The sequence below is a fragment of the Ziziphus jujuba genome, chromosome 4, assembly GCF_031755915.1.
Source record: "Ziziphus jujuba cultivar Dongzao chromosome 4, ASM3175591v1".
Lineage (NCBI taxonomy): Eukaryota > Viridiplantae > Streptophyta > Magnoliopsida > Rosales > Rhamnaceae > Ziziphus > Ziziphus jujuba.
In genome coordinates, this window is record NC_083382.1 from 9,948,978 (window position 1) to 9,973,538 (window position 24,561).

General features: G+C 30.7%; 2 protein-coding genes across 15 annotated transcripts; both read left to right on the plus strand.

Moving 5' to 3' along the window:
• Positions 1-3,530: 3,530 nt before the first annotated feature.
• Positions 3,531-5,426, plus strand: LOC107416708 (7-deoxyloganetin glucosyltransferase). Its single transcript, XM_016025232.4, has 2 exons — positions 3,531-4,174; positions 4,311-5,426. Exons 1-2 carry the CDS (start codon positions 3,631-3,633, stop codon positions 5,204-5,206), a joined length of 1,440 nt encoding a protein of 479 aa, XP_015880718.2. The 5' UTR covers positions 3,531-3,630; the 3' UTR covers positions 5,207-5,426.
• A 2,935-nt stretch (positions 5,427-8,361) lies between these two features.
• On the plus strand, positions 8,362-15,565 carry LOC125421886 (7-deoxyloganetin glucosyltransferase). 14 transcript variants are annotated; one of them, XM_048471800.2, is made up of 7 exons: positions 8,362-9,060; positions 9,634-11,402; positions 11,878-12,046; positions 12,774-13,151; positions 13,512-13,556; positions 14,454-14,541; positions 15,295-15,565. In XM_048471800.2, exons 1-2 carry the CDS (start codon positions 8,535-8,537, stop codon positions 10,524-10,526), a joined length of 1,419 nt encoding a protein of 472 aa, XP_048327757.1. In that variant the 5' UTR covers positions 8,362-8,534; the 3' UTR covers positions 10,527-11,402; positions 11,878-12,046; positions 12,774-13,151; positions 13,512-13,556; positions 14,454-14,541; positions 15,295-15,565. The 14 variants fall into 14 exon arrangements, with proteins under 14 accessions (XP_048327757.1, XP_048327759.1, XP_048327758.1 ...); XM_048471802.2 differs by having other exon boundaries at positions 14,514-14,541; XM_048471801.2 differs by lacking the exon at positions 14,454-14,541 and having other exon boundaries at positions 12,774-12,989; positions 13,059-13,151.
• Positions 15,566-24,561: the final 8,996 nt, after the last annotated feature.

A 24,561-nucleotide genomic window follows, 5' to 3' on the forward strand; every position in this document is an offset into this window, starting at 1 on the left:
AAATCTAGTAAAAATTTTAGTATCTATAACATTACTGAATAGATACATGATTTATACATATTATTTCGATTTTGCTAATATGGAAACCTTGTTCTCCTTTCGGTGGATTTTGACTGTTTAATTAGTAAGTGATTATGTGTAATCGCCATCCAATAACTGCATTGCACGGACAATGATCTCACAATATAGTGGGAATGTCACTTATAGTTTTATGTCCATCATATACAAATCATAATATGATATTATCATTCAATTAATTTGAATCATTACAAGTTACCATTCTTAGGGTATTATTTGATAGATGTAAAATTTTTAAATTCTATCAGATGCTCACATCCAACATGAAATCCCAATTTCAATCCCACACACTAAAGGTCCTCAGTCCACACATGCCAAGGACTTTTTTTCCTTTTTATCTTTTTTAAACCACATTGCAGTTGCTTTTTTATTTATCTATTTATTTATTGAGTTTTCTTGTCTATCGCTTATATTTCTGTCATCCAAGTACTGTGATTCTAAATTTTTTATTTTTGAGCATGAAATATTTGAGAAAATAATAGTGAGTCTCAGAATATGATGGATTTTTTTTTCTTTTTCCCTATTTATATGGTATGTAATTACGTATGAAGTTCTGACATGTGAACTAAAGATATATATATATATATATATATATATATATATATATAATTTTTTTTTCTTTTCTACGACTTATATGGTGTGTAACAGAGCAAGTTTCTTAATTTTGAAATTTCTAAAATTTGATGATAACAGAACACCACAATACCATTTATTTCTAATAAAAAAATATATATTGGCAATATAGACAGAGAAACCAGAACAGTATATTAGAAAAAGCATAGTTGAACTAGATCAATATATTAGAAAGTATTTGAAGTAATGACTTTGCTGTTTTTGGATCTAGCTTAGCTTACGATGGCTATGGAGTTTTTCCTGGGTCCCATTGGCGTTGTTGTGCGAGGCTATATGAGTTTTGGATGAGAAAACATAAAAATAAAAAATAAAAAAGTCAAGTGAGATTGTATTAAGCCAAATCTAATTGTTAGTAAAATTCAACAGTTAAGAATAGAATAATTTTGGGCTTTATTAAATTCCATGATCTTATATAGGAGCCATGTATATATAGATATATATACATAAAATAATTAATAAAATGAATATAAGTTATAACATAATTTATTGATTATTTTACAATAATTTTCTCTTTTATTTTGAATTAAGCAAAATGACTAAATTAAATTAGTTGAATATAAAAATAAATAGATAATTCCTTTATCTAATTATTTTTTTAAGAAAATCTAATTAATTTACAAAATCATTAATTTCAATTAACAAAATTATATATATTAATTTAAATATCTATAAAAAATTGAAAAAAATCAAAATAAAAATAAAAATAGAACGTAAATTAAATTTAAAATAGAAAAGAAATGGCAAGATAAGAAGAAGAAGAAAAACTAAAGCTAAAACTGATGCAATAAAAAAATAAACCAAGATTATAAAAGAATAAAAATTGAAAAGAAAAAGATTAAAGAGGGAAGAAAGAAAAGAAAAGAGAAGATAATAAAAGAAATAAGGGAAGAAAATTGAAGAGGAAAAAAAAGTGATACTGCCCAAAAAAATTAAACGAAATGAAGAAGGAAGAAACAAAGATTTAAAACGAAAAAGAAATAAAAATAATCAGGAAAAAAAACCAAGAATAAAAGATTTTAGAAAAATAATAAAAAAATCACAAAAAATCAAACAAATATGGTATGTGCTTAAGTAAGTTATGATATTTGTTGGTTGTAGTCAAATATTTAAAGTTTCATTATATATATGAAAAGTTTTTTATTTTTTATTTTTATTTTTTGCAAAGAAATCACTCAACTTTTTTGTTATGTGATAAATAATATTTAAAGTACATATTTTAAAATATTTATTAAATTTATTTATTAAATAATATATATTAAAATATTATTGATTAATATATTTATATAATTAAAAATAAAAAATTAAATTTTTAAATAGATAAATTCAAAAAATATATATTAATTAAATATGAATATTATTGATTAATATATTTATATAATTAAAAATAAAAAATTAAATTTTTAAATAGATAAATTCAAAAAATATATATTAATTAAATATTATCATATATTATATTATTTAATAAATAAATTTAACAAATATTTTAATAATTCCACCACGATAAATAGATATGTTACTTGCGCATAAACGTCCACGACATGGTGGATTGGCAATCTACATCGAAAAGTGATAGAATTTTTACCCCAAAAAAAAAATAAAAAATAAAAAATAAACATTTACATGGACTAGATCCATCATAATTAACCTCCACGCTCATCATATTTGGTCCCTGAGGCGGACGGCCACTCAATTTGTTTTTTGTTTCTTTTTTTTTTTTTTCATTTTTAAAATTTTAATGGTTTTTTTAACTATTTATTTTTTGTCCCCTTCCTAATTACATTTGTGCCCTAGTCGTCTCAGCCTTTACTAATTTTCTTTTGTTTCCGTTTTTTTATTTTGTTTTGTTTTTGTCACATTTATTTGTTTTCTTTTAATATTTCTATTTCACTTATCTGTAATATATTTTTTATCATCTCTTTTATATGTAATCAGTATTATTTAATATGTTTAAATATTTTAACACTATATACATATTTAATTAATATTTTAGTATAGTTTTATATACAAGTACAAATATTTTCTTAAAAAAAGTATAAATATTTATAATTTATTTTCTATTTAATTTTTGTTTGAATTACATAAGCTGCAATATTTTTGCTACTTCTTTTACGTTTTTAATTTACTTTAGATGTTTAAATTGTAACATAAACTAAAATTTATCTTGTGTCTTTCATGGAATGTGTTTACTTTTATTTTAATAGATTTGCAATTAACTTTTTATGTAAAGATTGGTGGAAACCCTGCGGAAAAAATTTACTGATCCGCATTGTCTTATCTAAATGTGATAAAAATTGTCTCAATATGTATATATATATATATATATACAGTCCGTCTATGGTGCGGACGGTCCTCATGCGGACCACAGTATTGGTGACGGTTTTTTATAGTATTGGTGATGCTTTTCTAAGAAACTGTCGTTAATACTATGAAAAACTGTCACTAATACTGCGGTGCTCATGCGGACCGTCCTCACCATAGAATTTCCGTATATATATATATTGTCTCTTTTCGTTTATTTAATTGTTGGGATCTCAATACGTATGAATAGTGAATTATACATATTTAAAATGCTGATATGTGTTGTGTTGTGTGTTTGCTTAATATTCATAGTTAACCGGGTTCTTTTTTTTTTTTTTTTTTTTGGGGGGGGTGTTGTCTTTTTGAGTTTTTGGAATAGATGACAAAATAGGTAACAATTTGTGATAATAATATTAAAAATAAAAACAAAAATGGGTAACAATTTAACGTGCTATCTATTAGAAACTTAACAGAAGTAGTTGTTGGAAACTTTGAAGTACCTACCTAATAATTGATCCTCTGACCCAACTTGGCATGGCACATATCAAGGCAAAAAGCTATAAGGCTGCTCCTTCTTCATAACTTTGAGTGCAAAAAAACTCTACAGAGTTGCCAGCCTATATGGATTCCAAGAAAGAAGAGGTAGCTGATAATAAAACTCATCACATCTTGTGTATTCCAACCCCAGCACAAAGCCATATCAAAGCAATGCTTAAATTAGCAAAGCTTCTCCATTCTAGAGGTTTTCATATTACTTTTGTCAACACCGCGTACAACCACAAACGCTTTCTTAAATCTCTTGGTCCCGACTCTCTCCACGGCTTGCCTGACTTCCGGTTCGAAACAATTCCTGACGGCCTTCCGCCTTCAGATGCTGATGCTACACAGGACCTTGTTCCTCTTATCGAAGCCATCATGGGGAAGATGTTGGCTCCCTTCTGTGATCTAGTCAAAAGACTCAATGATATGACCAGAACTGGCAATGATAGTCCCCCTCCAGTGACTCGCATTGTTTCCGACGGATTCATGCCGTTCACCATCACCGCCGGACGAGAACTTAAAATTCCGGTCGTGTTCTTTTATACTATTCCAGCCTGCTCTTTCATGGGCTTCAAACAACTAGGTACACTGCTAGAGAAGTTAGGACCTCCACCAGTACCCAAAGGTAAATATACATATACATATTTATATATATATATATATACACACACACACATATGAAAGACTTCTAATCTAATATTAGCCTTACAATTTAATTAATTATTTGATTTTCTTCATTTTTCTTTGTTTTTTAATTTCAGACACAATTATAGATTGGATTCCGGGAATGAAAGATATGCATGTTAGGGATATGCCAAGCTTTTGCTGGACAGGAAGTACAGCAGATCATTTTATGCTCAACTTTTGCATAGAAGCAACAGAAAAAGCCCATCAAGCTTCAGCAATTATTATTCTCACATTCAAAGCACTGGAGCAAGATGTTTTGGATGCGATCGCATCTATGTTTCCCAAAGTGTTCGCGATTGGTCCCCTTCAACTTCTTCTTAATCGCATACCGGAACACCCTTTGAAACTCAAATACAGTCTTTGGAAGGAAGAGAGCGAATGTCTCCAATGGCTCAATACCAAGCCAAAAGGCTCAGTTTTATACGTCAACTTTGGGAGCATAGCAGTCATGTCGCCAGAACAGCTCATGGAGTTTGGTTATGGAATTGCAAATAGCAAACACCCTTTCTTGTGGATAATCAGGCCTGATTTGGTAGTCGGAAAAACAGCTGTTTTGCCACCCGAGTTCTCCGTGGAAACGAAAGGAAGAGGACTGATAGGGAGTTGGTGCCCACAAGAGGAGGTTCTTAATCATCCATCAATTGGAGGTTTTTTAACACATAGTGGTTGGAATTCAACCGTGGAAAGCTTGTCTTCAGGTGTACCATTACTCTGTTGTCCATTTCTAGGGGATCAACCCACGAACTGCCGATTTTCTTGCAAGGAGTGGGGTATTGGAATGGAGATGGACAAAGAAGCATTGAAGAGAGAGGAAGTTGAGAAGCTTGTGAAAGAGTTGATGGAGGGAGAGAAGGGTAAGAAAATGAGAAAGAATGTGATGGAGTGGAAAAGACTAGCCCATGAGGCTACTGAACCTAATGGTTCTTCATCCATTGACTTGGATAATTTAGTTAGCCACTTAATTTCTTGAATAGGGCTGGCTAGGTCTCTCTAGCTTCACTTCAACCGGAGACTGAAAAATATAAGGGTATTGGTTTTTTTCTGTACACGTTTATATGCTGGCGATTTTCTTAGTTAATTTCTTTTGTTCTATTTTTTTATTGTTGTCGTTGTTTTCATTTTGGTTTTTGTTGTTAAACACGTTGGAGATGGGTAATAAATTGAATCTGAAGATATGCTCTCATATTTTAGCTTGCACTTTCCCTTGTAGTACTAACAATTATATATGGTTTCATGAACTACTAATTTTTCTCCTAAACAAAATGTGTCAAAAATAATGCCGATCGCAAATTATTTTACTACATATGTCACTTCTATGTGAATCCTAAACATAAATGAACAAATAATACTAAATAAAGAATAATGCTAGAGGCACATATCAAATAGTCTACCAAAATGTTCATCAAATATATATGCGTCATTAATTGATTAGCTTGTACTCAATTGAATTTCTCCTTTTAAAGATTAATTTATTTATATATAGGTTATGTTAATATTTTGACCAAGAAAATAGTAATACATATACATTTGATAAACAACTTAGTAGATTTTATTATATCTCTAGCATTACTCATAAATAAAAGCAAACTGCATCACATTTGGTTACATCACTTGGTAACATCTTAGCATTACTTATAGTTTCCTTGTCGGTAAACAAGCGGTTTTAGAATTGTCTTTTATTCCAAGATATAACTTGTATCCATGTGCTTCATATTGTCCTAGAGTTCACTGCTAGAAATATAGCCATCCCTACCCTTTTACGTCAGTCCCATGAAATGCAAGAACAATCCGGCTATAAATTTCATTATGAACATGATCGAACAACTAGTGTTTATTGAACAAGATATAGAGTTGATTGCAGAAATTACTAGTACGAAAGGCATGTTGTAATTGATCCGCTATAGGATTTACATTGGATGCAGTAGAAGCACCTGAAGTACTAAATAGAATAGGTATTAGTTGGTAATGGTTGGAGCAGCAAACTTGGAATCGTAGTTTCTATAGTATTATGATATCTAAAATATATAAAATAATGGATAAATCATATAAAATCTCTTAAATTATTTGATACTTACAAATTATTACTTAAATGCCCACAATGAATATATTCATTTAATTAAAATTAATAACATTTTAAAGAAAATATTATTGCTAATAACTTTTGCAGAAAATAATGTTCTAATAATTTGGAAGGAAATATTGTTTTTAATATTTTATCAAAAGAATATTATTTTAATAATTTTTGAAGATAACATTTTTTTTAATATTTACATTATTAAAAAAGTTTCGACTAAATTATTTGAAAAATGATAAAATGGGTACGCTAGAAGAGTATTTTTGTTAAATTAATTAAAGTATGTTTTAGCATTTAGTTAGTTTAAGGGGGAAAATGTGTTATATATAATGAAGGCTTTATTTGTTAATTTAATAGTTTAAGGAAGTTATTAGTATTAAATAGTTTTAAAAACTAATTGTATCAAATGGTTCAAGGGGGCTTTGTGTAGTTTAACCTTAAACAATTTTATAGTAGCTAATCAACTTAAAAAAATTTTACTTCATAGCTTGATGATGTTTACCAAAATTTATTTAGCACATGACTTGATTAAATATAATATTGCTATGACGTGTGAATATATATATTATTGGTTGGAAAAATTAATATCATTATGTTATTTGATAAATAATTTTGATATTTCTTGAATTATTAATATTGTTGTTCAATATATGTACCTGCTTTAAAGTCTCTGTCATATGCCAACCTACTCTTGGTCCGCATGTATATATAGTGTTCCTTTGCACTGCCTTAATTGTTTATCAAATTTTATAAATATATAGTATTTTTTTAGTTATATATTAGGATTTGCTTTATTCTTTTATATATATATATATATATATATAGTTGCAAAATTTTTATTGTATGTATATAATACATATATATTTCTTCTTTTTGCAATAATTTTAATTATAAATTTAATTATTATGTTTCTGCCAATTTTTTATTTTTTCAATATATTGTTACATTAATTTTTTTAGTTAAATTATTATGTTGTTATATTGTTACGTTAATTGTATTTAAATTTGTAGCTATCCATAGCATCACTTTCGTATTTATTGTCTCTTCCTTTTCTTTACAGTCGTGGCCACTCCTTGAATTTGTGTTGTTCCATTGTCGTCCTCCATTAACCGAATTGAGAAAACAATGAAGGATGACAATGACTGTAGTGTACACTAAAGAAGTTTAACGACAATACTGAGTGTACAATAATTGTATATAGCAATTAATACGTGCACCTAAATTTATTTTTTGTTGTTACCATCCGAATTATAAATTCTGGATTCAGACTTTATATTTTTTTTTAATTTTCCATATGCGAAGTTCTGAGTTCACATTAGCAATGACAAAAAATTAAGCAAAAATCAATCACCAGAAAATTTGTAAGTATTTATTTTAATGACAAGACACATTATATTAATAGTTATCAAAGAAAACTATATTCACAATTTTTTATTTGGTAATTTTAAACTTAAATAAATTACATAAAGTTAAAAGAAAAAAAAAACCCACATTTTTAAAACAAACTCCATAACAAATTGTGTTAAATTAATATACATTTTGAAGCATTCTAATATCATATTAACCATTTTGTAAACTCTAAGTTTGAATCCCTCAATTCTAATATCAAAAAATTTGCAATGTCCCAAATAATCTTCTTCTTTTTTTCATTTAATTCTATGCTATTGATCTTCCATAATCAAGTTATATGACAAAAGTATTAATTAGCTATATATTTTAAAAAATTTATAGATAAAAATTTAGATAGGGTGTAGCATGACAAAATAAAGATAAGCCCCAAAAAAAGTATACAGCGCAAAGCAAAAGAGTCTTTCTCAAGCTGAGCCCCCAAAGGAAGTATAAAGCGCAAAGAGTCTACCTTCCTCTAAACCTTTTTGAGTAGAAACAATATGTTAACACAGCAAAAGCAAAGCCCAATTGGCAAACATCAAAGCCCAATGAATGCAAACATATCACATGGGATCAAGCCCAACAAGCAAATGCATGACGAAGTGTACAAACAAATGGCGGCTTTGAATGTAGAGAGCAGTATATATTTTATATCTTACCCCTTTAGGTGTACAACAGCTGTGAGGGAAGCAGCTTCCACGAGATTTCATTTTGTAATTGATCCCAGAACTATGGTATAAATACATTAAGATGAGAAAATAGGAGGTCTTCTTCCTCCTCTGATTTTTGACGGCACAATTATATTTCTTACCATATAGATCAACCATAAACACAAATGGGTTCTAGGACAGAAGCTGATAGTAAATCTCATGTCTTATGTATTCCATGGCCAGCTCAAAGCCATATAAAAGCCATGCTTAAATTAGCGAAGCTTCTTCATTCAAGAGGCTTTCACATCACTTTTGTGAACACCGAGTACAACCACAAACGATTTCTTAAATCTCTTGGTCCTGACTCCCTCCAAGGCTTGCCTGACTTCCGATTCGAAACAATTCCGGACGGCCTCCCTCCATCAGATAATGATACCACCCAAGATGTGTTTGCTCTTTGTAGAGCCGTCCAAGAGAACATGTTGGCTCCATTTCGTGACCTCCTAAAAAGGCTCAATGATAACGGAAATTCCAACATGCCCCCGGTGACAAGCATTGTTTCCGATGCTACCATGTTGTCGTTCACTATTACAGCTGGAGAAGAGCTAGGAATTCCTGTGGTGTTGTTGTACACTATCTCTGCTTGTTCCTTCATGGGCATGAAACAATATCATACTGTGGTGGAAAAATTAGGCCATCATCCAAGTAAAGGTCAGAACACACAAACCAACATATTATATATGAATTAATATCTTTGTCAAAAAAGATATTAAAAAAAAAATTGTATGAGTATCATTTTTGTTTGAATTTTTCCGCTAAAAGTTAAAGAAAGTCTTGTATCGCCCCTAAACTATTGTATTCTTTCATGAGAAAGCCACTCTTAAAATTGGCCTTGATTTAGTTGAATTATGCATTTTCTATGTATGAATTTGATGAATTAACTAACCATCCATAACTCATATAATTCAATTGGAAAATTTTTTTATCAGTTTCATTTCATGCTTCACCAATACGTATGCCTAAGTTTTCAAATTTATTGTATCAAATTGCACGAGTTGATTAATGCGACAAAAAAAGGGCAGTTTAGGGGTAACATGGCAGTTTCTATGTTGTTGATGTTTATTTATTTATTTATTTATTTTTAATAATTAATTTAAGGTCACAATGTAAAAGATGTAATAGTTCAAGTAGAAAAATATAGCTAAACGCTTTGTTTGATTATTAAAACTGTAAAAACTGATTTGTCGATTTTTTTCCCCCTATTTCAACGAATGGATTTTTTAGACATAGTTATAGACTGGATTCCGGGAATGAAAGATATACACGTCAAAGATCTACCAAGCTCTCCTTCGACAGCAAATCCAGAGGATTGTAAACTCCTTAATAATTTTAGCTCGGAAGCAACTAATGGAGCTCATAAAGCTACAGCAGTTATATACCACACCTTCTATGCATTGGAGAAAGATGTTTTGGATGCTCTTTCGGCTATGCTGCCGCGAGTGTTTGCGATTGGTCCTCTCGAGCTTCTTCTAAATGGCATAAAAGAAGACGCTTTGAAGCTTAATTACAGCCTTTGGAAGGAAGAAAGTGAGTGCCTCCAATGGCTTGATACCAAAGCACCAAACTCGGTTTTGTATGTGAACTTCGGGAGCGTAGCAATGTTGTCGAAACAACAACTTGTGGAGTTTGCATTTGGACTTGCAAATAGCAAACACCCTTTTGTGTGGATAATTAGGCCAGATTTGGTAATTGGTGAATCAGCCATTTTGCCACCTGAGTTTGTGAATGAAACTAAAGAAAGAAGCCTAATTGCGAGTTGGTGTTCACAAGAGGAACTTCTTAATCACCCATCAATTGGAGGGTTCTTAACACACAGTGGTTGGAATTCAACCATTGAGAGTTTGTCTTCTGGTGTTCCAATGCTGTGTTGGCCGTTCTATGGGGACCAACCGATGAACTGTCGATATACTTGCAAGGAATGGGGGATCGGATTGAAGATTGATAATGAAGTGAAGAGAGAGGAAGTAGAAAAGCTTGTTAGGGAGCTGATGGAAGGAGAAAGAGGTAAAAACTTGAAAAGGAAAGTCATGGAGTGGAAAAGACTAGCTGAAGAGGCCATTGCTCCGGATGGCTCTTCATCCAAAGACTTTGATAGTTTGGTGAGGCAGTTCCTTTAATTTCATGAGAATGCTACCTAGCTCTCTCCGGAAGAACATATTAATATTATTCTTGATACGTTAGTTTCCACAGTGATTATTATTCTGTTATATGAATTGAATTTGTTATCAATCATGTATTGTTATATATATATATATATATATGAATATCTGCAAGAAAAATTTCATTAGTAACAATATTTGTAATGTCAATATGAATGTTCCCACTATATGTAGTTTTTTCTTGGCCATGTGTTGTAGTTGCCATTGATTTTCTTTAGCAAAAATGTTGTGGGCAGAAATAAAAGTTACCACATATAAATGCCACTAAAGACAAAATTAAGCTGCAAAAACACAGTTTGCCATGGATTATATTGTCGCTAAATTGTTGAAATTTTGGCAAAATTAAACTAGTGCAACTGATGCCAAATAATTTAGTAGCAAGACTAATTTATCGCCGGTAAAATAGAAAATGAGAAAATAAAGTTCGTCTCGCGGATAGGACTAAGCCACCGTAAAAGCATAAAACTAAACCTTCTCTCTCACCCTCCTTGTACAGTAGCCCGCTTCTCTCTCCCTCATCCTCTTTGTCTAGGAATCTGAACTCAATCTCTGCCATTCTGATTTCCATTGAAGACTTATTTCACAGAGCGAACAATGGTAGCTTCTTCGGACAGGAATTTGATCGGGGGTTGTTGACGGTGGACTGCAGTTCTGCAATTTGTGATGGTTTCGGGTCGTCACCGACTGTCATTGTTTCTTCAATCTCCAATCTCTGACTTTCACTGTTTCTGCAATTATGATGCTTATGCTTATGCTTTGCTTTCCACGCTTGGCTCCGGATTTGGAAGGCTTATGATTTCCACGCTTGGCGTCGCCTCCATAAGCACTTTCAAGGTCTCTCTACATCGATCGTTATTATTATTATTATTTTTTCATTTTTGCGTTGTGTTTGGTTTCTAAGAAAAAACACAGAGTGAAAATTTTGTGAACGTCTAAAATGTTTTATTCTTGTGAGATTAACTTTTAAATAATTTCAACAATTCAGATGTATTTAGGTAGTGAAAACCGATAGACAAATTTGATTTAATTTTGGCGTTTAATAATTTCTCACCATCAAAATGTTCTTCTTTTATACCTATTATACCAGATACTGTGACCCTCTATTTAGGCTTCCTGACATTTGCCCCCCTCCTATATGACCTTTTACCAGAATTTTGAATTCTTCCAATTTGATAAATCAGAAGGGGATATTTCGAGTGCTTTTTCCCTAAATTTTGTGTCTTTCGTTGTTTCTCAGGTTCATGCTCTAATTTTTGTGAGAATGCAATACAGTTTTGTGTTTACTTGTCTTTCAATTTTACTTTTTAAGGTTTTGGTAGAGCGAGGAAGTGAAGTGGGCTTATACATGGTAAGTTTATGTTAGGCATGCAGAATACGAAATTACAGGAGGGACTAGGGTGTGTTGTTTTTCAAGGGGAGAACACATGTTGGCAATGGAGGCAGAGCAGAGTTCGCTTGCTGGAAATGGAGATTTGTAGGTAACAGAGATTGTCCTTGTTTTCATTCAGATCCAACTACTAGTTAAAGGATTATCCTTGTGCTTTAACTACTTCCAAAGCTCTTGGGTTCAATCGGCATTTCGACTGTTAGCCATCATATTATTATTAATTTCGTGCCATGTATACCTCTTTTATTCTTTTTAGCTCCTTTTGTTACTCTAGAATACCATCATATTCTCAAACCTCTTTTAAAGTGCAAATTTATTAATCAAATCTTAGTCCTTTGACTGCTGATAATAGTTCCATGCTTCTGGATGCTTCAGATGGAATGCACAATAACATATGCCATACTTCTTGCTTCTTTTATTGGCAATCTGTAAATATTTTTGAGAATTCAGCAAAAAGTATTGTAAATATATGCGGTTATTTACTTCAGAGGGTTGTGGATTCTCTGTCTTTGTCTCTGGCTCTGTCTCTCTCTCTCTCTCTCTCTCTCTGTCTCTCTCTCTGTCTCTGTCTCTGTCTCTCTCTCTCTCTCTCTCTCCATGTATTATATTGTATTTTGCTATTTGTTTCTCCATGTTATTATGCATGTAATTTTATCTTTCATTTTCTCAGTGTTATTTATTTCTCCATGTTATTGTATTATTAATCTCAGGTCACATTTATCGTCAATAGCTACTAAAGATTAATCATGTTGTTTCTCCCTGTTGAGATTGTAATCAGTCAACTTGTATTTATTTATTTATTTATTTATTTTTTTCAGTGTGAACCTAAACTTCTTGGGAAGAGTTCAATGTTGGATTTAGATCTCACAGACCAATGGTTCTTGAACGAGCAAAAGTTGGTCGCTACTTACCAAATTTTGAGAGTAACAGTCTATACTAATTGCATTTTAGTAGAAAACACATTTAGATGACTTCATTGGCCCCTGCCCTGTTACTCATTGTTAATGCTGATATTATAGTCTTGCTTGCTAAATGTAAGTTTTTACTCATTGTTAATATTATTACCACATAGGTATATATATTCTTACTTCGCAAATTTGTAGAATAAGAAGGCAAGGCTCCTCCTTTCTCTTGCACTGGGCTCTGTTTTGTTCTAGAGTTTTGCAGTATGGCTCCTTTGGTTCTACCATGCGAAGGTTTGAGTTATTTCTACTTTCTTACTGTTATCAAGCACGGTGTGAAGTTGAATACTATGTTTATCTACTTTCTTATTTATGTGGTATTGCTTGTGTTGGGAAGTTTACCGTTGCAAGCCAACTTGCAGAGACAATACCAATAACATATATATGTGCTTAGATTGCCTACTGTTTGGGGAAGGACTTATGCTTTGGGAAAGTCTGCATTATTATATGAGGAAAAACGAATGGTTTGCTTCATGGGGTGTTGCCCTCTGCATAAATACATGCATTATTATATTTGTATATGTAGTTTCTATTCTCTGATTGTATTGATACTTTTTTCTTATATTGAATTTTCCAATTTTCTTTGTTATCCAGGTACTTTAAGTCTTCCTGATATTTGAAGTTTGAACAGTTAATCAGGTCAGCCTTCTTTCAATTGTTGACTGGTTGAACCTTTTTCCATCTCTAACTATTCTGAGTACATATTTATTACATATGTTTAAAAAAAATAAAAATAAAAATTTGGGCTTTTGTCCATTAAGAATTTAAAATGTTGCCTTCAACTGTGAAATAATCCGGGACTGTTATGAGGCTTTTGCATTATATTGCTCTGAGAGATATTTTATAGACTGCTTAGGTCAATTGCACATTTTTGTAATGGATAATAGATAATGGATCTTGAATAGCTTTGGATGTGTCAAAATTTAGCGACAGAGAGAAAGTGTCCAATTTTTAGAAGTGGCCAATCTAGATGAGTGATAGTCATGAGAAGCATTCATATGTTTCTTCCTATGTTTTTTGCTTGTGTGAAATACAAAATTATCTAAATAATTGTTTCCATGGTTGTTCAGGTTACTTCATTAAACTTCTTAAGCCACCTCTTCACAGGGAGTGAAACCACCTCTGTTTGGCTTGAGGTGGTTAAAGCTTAAAAAAATGCCCTAGGCTCTCCCTTGCATTATGTGAATTAAGCTCTTGTATTAATAGTCTAGTTGTAGATCATATTCCTCATTCCTCATCTAGTCCATTATATAAATGTGCTGGTTTTGGAGATAAAGAACGAATATGTTATTTGCTTAGTGAAAAATAGTGAAACTGTTTCAGGTTTTATATTTACCATGCATGTTTCCCACGTCCCATGTCAATTTACCCACTCTAAATGGCTCTGATAATAGGTAATTATGGTTTTGGTTCATCATAACCTTCTTGCTATACACCTAAACTTGAGCCCTTTCCAAAAGTCCTAATACTTACTAAAAGTCCAAGGTTTCAACATTTGACTTCTTCCTTTAATTTTTTTCCCCTCCATCCTACAAGCTTATCAAGAACAGTTGTCGAGACTTTCTAAGGCAGAGGCTTTGGATGTCCTAATTTCAGGGAAGAGAACTTGCAAGCGTCAATTCTGGTAATTGAGAATCGTTTGACATTATTAGCTGCAGGCGAGAACTTCTTCATATGAGTATTGACAAGCAATAACATCCTAAATGTCAAATTCATTCATTGACAACTCAAGGCTAATAACTTTTAGTACTATAAGCGAACAATTCAGAATCTCTGAAATCATATAGAAGTGAAAATGACTTCTCCTTTTTGTTGCTATGTGACTGGAACCCTTCTTATTTTACAACAATGGCTGCAACATCAATCTTACTGTTCATTTTTCACCAATGTATATATATATATATATATTCAAATTATCAATAAAGATTTTAGTACTGGTTTCTTTATTTCAATCAATCTTTTTCTGTTCAAATATTTATTTTATATTTGTTGAAGTGTTAAAGTATATAAACTAGTGTTGACCACTGGCTACCGGCTCCATGAAACAAGTAATCTCCCATTATGTTGGGTTCACTAAGCTGGGCTTCTTAGTGGTGGGTGAGATAGGAGGATTGGTTATTTAACATTCTGTACTTTAAGAATGACCATTGATTTATTAAATGCATATTGCTTATAGAGTTTCAGTAGTAGTCATATGTAATGCTACTTCTGTTTCTCTGTGTTTCCATTCTTCTTTTTTTGATTGCTAAAAAATGCAATCGAGTGGATATGCTTTTCCATTTTTATATTTTTATATCATGTATAATTGATAAAACTACTATTTTTTTTGGTGTCATTTTAAAATAATATACGTTCTCCTTTTGTTTTGCATTTTCAGATATCAAAAACTCACAAGCTAGGTTGATGACATTGGTTGTACCATAAGAAAGCTGCAAATGTGACCCAAGATTTCGTTGTTGGTGCCAACTAAGTGTAGAGGATAAAATGCTCTGCAGGAGGTTGAGGATCATACATGTTGGGATTACGGTTGTCGGAGATGTTGCTATTAATTTATAGGGTGCTTTTACGATTCCAATTTAAAAGATGTGTCGTGTTTTAGCTGCTAAATTGCTTGCTATTAGGAAGTAATAAATTTTTGTTTGCGGGAAGGTTTTATCGATGGTGAGATTTTAACTGATTCCCAAACCAAGGGCGGAGCCAGTAATGTTGGAGTGGGGAGGACCAAGAATTAAATTACATTATATAAAAAAAAAATTTAATTAATTAATTAATTAATATTTAAATCAAATTATTTTAAAAATAAAACAAAGCTACACAAGAACTTCGCATAATTATTTGTTTTATTTTCTTTGAAAATAAAAAGGTATAAATTAAATTACTTAATTTTATTGAATACAAGTAAAAATATGTTGGAAGAAAAAAAGATTAAAAGACCATATGAAATACTAAGCTTTTAGCGGTTATATACAAAAGTAAGAGGTTTTTATTTGTTTTTATTTGTCAATGTGATGGTAAAATACTTTCACAGTCTCCTATCTTATAAGAAGCTTAATTTAGAGTAACAAAATATATTTGGTCAACAGAAGAAGAAAAAAAAAAAAAAATAGAAAGAGTAAGACTGAAGAGATTATAATACATGATTGATTAATAGGTCACAAACTAATCAGTTTTCTTTATACAACTAATTTATTATTTCAACTGTTTTAATAATAACTTATAAATAATTACAAACTTTAAGTATTAATATTTTGTTGATAATCATGGATACTAATAAAATATAGGGGACCAAATATGTAAACTATAAGATACAAGCCTAAAATATATTAAAATACACATATTGTAAAAATAAAAATAAAAATAAAAAAGGCAGGGAGCCATGGCCCCATCAGAGCCAGCTATGGTTCCTCCCTTATTACCAATTTCGGTTCCGAGCTTAGATGTAAACTGTTTTTCAGTGGATGAGCTTAAGTTTCTGTTATCATCATGGTGGCTTTATTGTTTCGTTTGCAAATGGCAAAGCTAACCAGGTTGCTCATGGAATCGTCAAGTATGCTAAAAATCTTGGGTCTTTTGTTACCTGGTTAGTTGAGGTGCCAATTTGGCTTCCTCGATTGCTCCAGTTTGACAGTAACGGATAAGATATTTCTATTCATACCTTTATTTGGTAATGTCTTTTATTGATTCATAAAAACAGTAATATGTTTTTTTTCCCTGAAAAGGTTAAGTATTTAGTTACATATTATGAAAAATGTTCATATTCTAATCAATAAATGAATATTTCTTTTCATCAACTTGTAACACTTTTTGGAAAAAGCATTTGTTTCTAAGTATTTTAGACTTGTGTTCAATTCAAAGCTAAATAAATTTTTAAAAAATTTTAAAATTCTAAAATATTCAATTTAGAGTTACATAAAATCAGTATATAAAAGTCTAGACGTAATTAATTTAAATTATACAGTCTATAAGTGTTTAATTATAATTTTCTAATAATTTATCAAAATTTAAAAGTATTTAAACTATCACTGATTTGAAAGGATGATAAAATATACATATATATTTTTTTCCATTTAGAAGGGTTAGTGTAAAAACCACAATCCATCACATATCCAGCTTCCATGGCAAACATTTTACTTTCTCTGTCTTACAGTTTCTCACGCTCTCAAAATAAAAAGAAAAACAGTTTCTTCATCTCCCAGTTTCTCAAACTCTCAAATTAAAAACATCAAAAAAAAAAAAAAAAAAAACACGGTAGTTTTGATATAAATTTAATTTTGTCTTCCACTTATATTTTGGTATTTTGGATTTTTCTGATATATGTAAACTAGGAGAAAATCTTGCGTACCATATCAGATTATACCCCTTTCATTAGTTTTTTGTCTGTTTTTCTATTTGCCTCATCATTTAAAATTTTCCAAATTCACCATTTTTTATTTTTTTGAAAAAGTAAAATAATTATATATATATATATATATATATTTTTTTTTCCCATGGCTCTTTTTTCTTTCGTAGCAACACCATATGTGCAGTTTTACAAATAACTCCGATCGCAGTCGGAGAAAATAATAGCAAACATGTTAGCCAGATTGCACACGCATAAACCTCCCACGGAAAAATCAAAGTGTGGCTCTCCCATTTGCTTCTTCATTTTCTTAAGCTTTTGAGTGTTTTTTTTTTTTTATATATATTTTTTTCAATCTATAGGTGGTGAATGAAAAATGGGAGCAAATTTGGGATACTGACGCTTTATTATGTCTGTACTTCGTCATTTTTCTAAACTTTGAGGTTTTTTTTTTATTATTATTATTATTATTTTATCTGCAAAGGTGAATGAAATGTTGCTTCAGGTTTGAGATCTCTAAAGGATAAATTTTATTTTATTATTTTTCATAAAAATTATCAATTAAACTTGAAATTAGACAAATGAAATATTGGATATGATGCTTGTTCGATTTTTTTCTTTTACCGGTAAAAAATTTCATCAAACTTTCTAGAAAAAAAAAAAAAAAATCCTTCATCAAACTTAGATGAAGACTTTTTGTGTTTGGAGAACCTCCAAAATAACTAACTTTAACATACCTATTTGATGTATTTTGTGATCTGCTTCATAGCACTTAACGATTGAGAAACCATGGAGAAAACCAGATCTGAAATATAAAAGATCGTTCTTCAAAACGTTGGAGTAATTTTTTAAAATTTTTTTGAAACTATACTTTATTTTCTCGTAAAGAGACTAGGGCCGCTTACTTAACTAACCAATGATCGGTTATTGCCAAAAGTTTCCCAAAAAAGAAATAATAATAATAATAAAATCACTAGTCTCTGACACCATTTCTCTGTCATGATGGAGACAATTCAATGGAAGAATCAATTGCATTAATGAATCACTGCTCCACAACTACCAAGATTTACCACATAAATTGGCCAAGCAAGCAAAAAGACAACAAAGCCCCACTTTTAGTAAGCAGTCGGTACACTGACAGGTAGACACGTTCCACTATTCCAAAATATGAAATCCTCAGTTCGTGCATATCTTCCACGTGATACCTCTGTCCCGAATTAGGTGTCTCCGGCCCAATATTATTAATTGAAAATTCATTATGCACGTAAGGGGTAAGTGTCAATTTGGTCTTTCTACCATTTTTTTTTTCTTTTTAAGTTTGATGAAATTAACAATTTAGCATTTAAATAGACAGTTTCTATGAATATTATATATATATATATATATATATATTTTTTTTTTTCAATTTAAACTTTTATCTATATAAATTATAGATAAAAAAACAAAATGAAACAATTTTTTTAAGTATGTTTTCCTTTAATTTTTATCAAATTTTATTTTAAATATGTTTTCCATTAATTTTTATCAAATTTTATTTTAAAAACTTTCTGTATGTTTTCCGATCAATCCTGATGGTTTTGAACTCAACGAAAGTTGGTTTCGTGTTCATTGTTTTCTTAGCTTTCTTTTGGTATATTATTTGTGAATTATGATGAAGTATTTTGAAAAATACTATTTTTTAATAAAATATTATTATTTAAATATGATCATCTGAATTATCTATTTATTTAATATTTAAATAATTATTATTTATATTGAAGATGTTAAATTGTGTTGAATTGAATAAATGTGGTCTTGGATTAATGTTTTCAAAAAGTTGGTAAGCTGTAAATTTTTAAATTACTGTTAAATTATTATTAATTTTACTGTAAGATTATGGTATTTAGTAGAATGTATTTTTATGTACTCAATTATATGTGAAATTGTAAATGGTTCTAATGATAGTTGGATGAATTGATTTGAAGATTTGAGGAACTAATTATATTAAGTTACCGTGATAAAAATAAATATGTTTATGCGTTTAATTATTTATTTATTTATGGCATTTAATTATTGTGGAAGAGATTAATTATATGAAATTATGATTTAATTCTTATTAAATATATTGTTGATTTAAATGTTGAAATTTTGATACATAAATAATGCATTTATGTGATTTTAATTATGTATAAATTTTTATGTATTTTTCTTTATATTGTTTTGGAATAAATTGATTTTATGGATTTGAAGAAAAATATTTATTTAAATTTGAGTATTTCCAAAAAATATATTTATGTATTAATTAATTAATTTATTTATTTACTCATTTATTATTCATAAACTTGATTTTTATCTAATTTTATCAAAACTCATTATTTTAATAATACTATAAAAATGTATAGTTTTTAGATGCACCAAACACATACTGGTGTTCTATAGTTATGAATGTGATTAGCGCGCTGGTGGAGTGTGATGAGCATGCAAGTTTATACTCTCCTATGGTTGCCATTAGACCGAGGACGGGCAAGTTTGATATTAGCCATAGCCGCCCCTTCCATGATCGGGATTGAGGTTTATAGCATCGGCGCTGTTGGGATGCCAGGGTGGCCTGAATATAGATTTCTCTCTTTAACCTCTTCGTCAGGCGGTGCTTTGAGATGCTAGGCACCGTCGGGCATCACTGGTATATCATATGTGCATTAAGTATCTTTTATATATATATTTTATATTTGTATATATCACACCATATGGGGACATTAATCCAATGTGATCCATGAAAAGCTAGACTTGTAACCATGTTGCCTACGAGTCCAGGAGATTAGACGGTCGATCTAAGCAACCACCTCGGACTGTATTGGCAGCAGGGTGTCGGCGACCTGAAATCATGGTTTGTGCAACATATTAAAGGGTACCGCTTGTACCCCCCGATACGAGTGTATATTTCATAATATGTTTTGAATTCTAAAATATTACTATTATTAATATTACAATTATTATTTATCAGAATTACGTTTACAATTATTTTTACTATTAGTAATATTATAATCATCATTATGATTATTGTTATTAGTATTATTTTTTATTACAATTATTTATTTTTATTTTTATTTTTATTATCATTGTTATTATTATTACTATTATCATATGGTATCTTCGGAAGAGTCTCACAGCCTACGGGCAAGAAAGATAGTCATTAGATAAGTATAATAGTCTTGAACAAGTGGTAGCTTTTAGGCAAGTGAGATAGTCCTTGGGACAGCTGTGATTATGTAATAGCCTTGGACAAATGATTACCTTCGAATAAATATGATAGCCCTCGAGCATGTATGGTAATATGGTAGCCTTCAGGAAAATTATATCAATACTATTTTTATCATTAAAAATACTGCTACTAATATTATTGTTGATGTGATGGTTGTATTACATTTCTTTCTATATTACACATTTATATGTTGGTAAAACGATAATTGAAATGTACGACATTAAGTGGGTGGTGTGGGCGGACATGAATGTTTGAAGATATATTTTGTTCTTTACTCACTAATTCATTTATATTGTGTATGCGTTTTTATATATCTTGATATCGAATGACTACAAATTATGGAAATTATTATAGTAAGGTGGAAGGAATACGGTAGTACCATATAGGAGTACATCTTCCTGCAGATAATTTTTGTGGTAAGTCCAACCTTTAAGAAAGATGCTGTCAGATTTTTCATTGGAAGATTAGATAGTGTTTTCCTGACAGTGAGGATTGTGACTCGGAACTGTAGATAAAGTACACGCTACATACAAATCAAAACAAAACAAAAATTCAAAATAGAGGGACTATTTTTTTTTTTTAACCATTTTGTAAAGTTCATATAAATAGTAGTAGAATAGAAAAATAAAATTACGTGGCAATAAAACCCATCCACCCTTCGAAACGACCTTTAAACAGATTAATCTAACTAAAGTTAAAGTCTGTAGTCCAATTTATCGGCCTTGCAAACTGGATTTTGCTTGGCCAAAATTTCGTGCCCAGCCAATTTGTAATCCACTTTGTAAGCATGTTGTCCGGGGAATCGATGGCCACGAAAAAACAAATCGCCGCAGCGACATTTGAGTGCCCTGTTAGTCCCACTTCGTTGTTGCAGATCTCTTTCTATTAGAACATGTTTGTTTTTCTGAATTATCTTGATCTCCGAATTGATCATTGTTTTCCTTCAGAATTATTCCATTGATTAATGGTTGTTTCATGTCATCATCTTGTTGGAGATCAATGCTTGCTTTTGATTTAGAAATTAGCTGGTGTTTGAGATAATTCGTGTAGTGTGAAGTTCCACATCAGTTTGAAATGGGAACAAAACGCTCCATATAAGTGGGTGTAGATACCTTTTCCTTGCGAGGCCTTCCAAGGGAAACAAAGCCGTGAGGGCCATGCTCAAAGCGAACAATATCATAGTTGGGCCTAAGGCGCGGGCCAGTCGGACTGGCAGGTGAAGGAATGGGACCCTTAACCACTGCGAGGCCTTTTAAAACCTTGAGAGCTGAGTTGTAAGAGGATTCTTCAGGCCCAAATAGGACAATATCGTATGCGGGTGGTTTGGGCTATTACAGATGGTATTAGAGCAGGACCTGAATCGGTGTACCAGCGAGGACGTTGGGCCCCAAGGAAGGAGGATTATGAAGTCCCACATCGGTTGAAAAGGGGAACGAAACACTCCATATAAGTGGTGTGTGGATACATTTCTCTTGCGAGGCCTTCTAAGGGAAACAAAGCTGTGCGGGTTAGGCCCAAAACGGACAATATCGTAGTTGGGCCTGAGGTCCTGGCCAGTGGGACTGGCAGGTGAAGGGGTAGGACCCCTAACCACTGTAAGACCTTTTAAAATCTTGAGGGTTGGGTTGTAAGAGGATTTTCCAGGCCCAAAGTGAACAATATCACTGCGGATGGTCTGGACTATTACATGTAGCACTAGGAGCACAAGTTTCTTTTCTCTGCACATCCATAAAACCCACACCCGTTTGCACAAAGACCCGAATCCATGTCTCTCTCTTGCCAATATTTTTCTTGAAGACTCAATTTTTTTCTTCTTGTTCCAACTATAGATGTCTTCTTCTCAGTATAATTTTTCTTCTGCAGTGAATTGTATTTTTACAGAAGCAATGTGTGTGTGTGTGTATATATATATATATATATATGTACAGGTGGCCAACCTTTATTTTAGTATTAGGTTCTGTTTGACAAGGTTTTTTTTTTGCTTAAAAGCTCTACTTGAGGACTAAAAGCTCTTTTATAAAAAAATAAATGTGTTTAACAAAAGTTAATAAATACTTATTGATCAAAAAATAAACTTTTTTAAGCTGTTTTGTAGAAGCCCAAATTTTGAATTTTTCTAAAAAAGCTCTTTTTTTACTTTATATAGAAATTTAACAAGTATTTAATACAGCTTAATAAGCATTTAATGCAGTTTTTTGTTCACAACCAAACACTAATTAGCTTTTTAATAAAAATTCTTTTTAAAAAAGATTTATTATACAAAGCGCTACAGACCAAAGCTCTATTTTCATCAGTAACACCAAATGAACCCTTAGAAATATGATAGTGTTTCTATTAAATTCCTAAATCACTCAAAACATTCCTTTTATGGAAGTGGATACATATAATGGTGAGCTTGTTTGTCAATTTCTTTAGAAGGTAATATCCAAATTCTTTTTTGTATATCTTTATTGGAAAGTAATATACTTTTAAACCAAGTAATGTGTAAGGTGGTAAAATAAACTCAATATAAATTAAGTATAAATAAATAAACTTTCAGAAGGATAAGGGAAACACATTATTCTCTGCTTTATCTGTAACAATTTGCTATCCATATTTGATACCCATAAATTTTATTACTTTTCATGACCAATTTCTTTTTTTATCTATCCTTATGGGAAAAATTATATGATTAATATTTAATTAATAAACACATTGGCCATCAAATAACGTATCGACTTATGCATATAATTTGGTGATCGATCATCACACATTAGTTAGACATATCTTTAAAAAAAAGTAAAAAATAATTAGACTTATCTATTACAACAATATTTTAATAAAACCATATAAATATTTACTGTTCCAAATTTAATTAGTATTGATGATTATTAGAATTTTAATAATAACTCTTACTTTACTTGCAATCCTCCATCAAAACGAAAGCAGATTTCACATTAACACCTAGATTTATTGCTCCCTAAGAAACATGGAGCAACATGTATCCCACTCAAAATCTTTACAATTGACTTTCAATAGCTATGGATATATAAATTATTTTAAAAGTCCAAAACTGATCTTTAAATTAAAAAATTTAATAGAAACACTTATTTATTTACTTAGCTAATTAATTAGGCATGGTTTTATTAGTTTAAAAGATAATGCATCCCTGCCATTTTTGATACTCCGTCTCCTACAGGTAAAACTCCTGCCTCTCACAAATTAACGGTAGATTACTATTACTGGGTTGGAATTTGCAGTAATCTACCGTTTGTGAAAGATGGGAGTTGTACTCGATAAAGTAGGAGAAGAGCTTCAGTGGATGGGCGCACCAGCTAAGATGTTCTGCCTGCCCACTTAAATTATGACACCTATGAAAATTGTGTTTTTAATTTTTCAATTCCTCTTTTTGTCTATACGTGTGTTGAAATTTTTGCCCTAATATAGATAACAACTACTTCTTTCTCTTCCCTCCATCCTTTTCAGTTCTCTACTGTGTCCCACCTTTCTCTCTCATCTTTCTATTTTTTCAAAGTATAAAATCAGAATCATTTTTGTTTCCTTTTTTTTTTTTTAACTCTTTGGTCTCTTCATTGTTCTTTAACCATAGTAACCCACAATTTAAATAAAAAAAAAAAAACTCTTTCAACAAAATAAAAAACATTTCTAACAAAATATAAAATAAATTGAAAAATTGGAATTAGTTTCCTAAAATATTTTTATTTCTGCCAAACCAAATGGGAAGATCTACTTTTTATTTTAATTTCCTATGTTATGGGATTCATTTTCTTCTCACACCCATAAATTTTTCTTTTCAAAAATTATTTATATAAAAAAAATTTAAATTTCAATTAACTTTATCGTTACTTAAACATTCAATCATATCATAACAAAAAAAAAATAATAATAATATTTTTTGTTTGTTTGCCTGTTGGTCAAGATTCCCATTATATTATTATTATTATTATTATTATTATTTTCGGGCTAAAATTATAATTTTTTTGTTTCGAATATCATTTTAGATACCAACGTATTCTAATACTTTGAAAACGAGTGGTCGTAACCACTGGACCAATCTTATCATG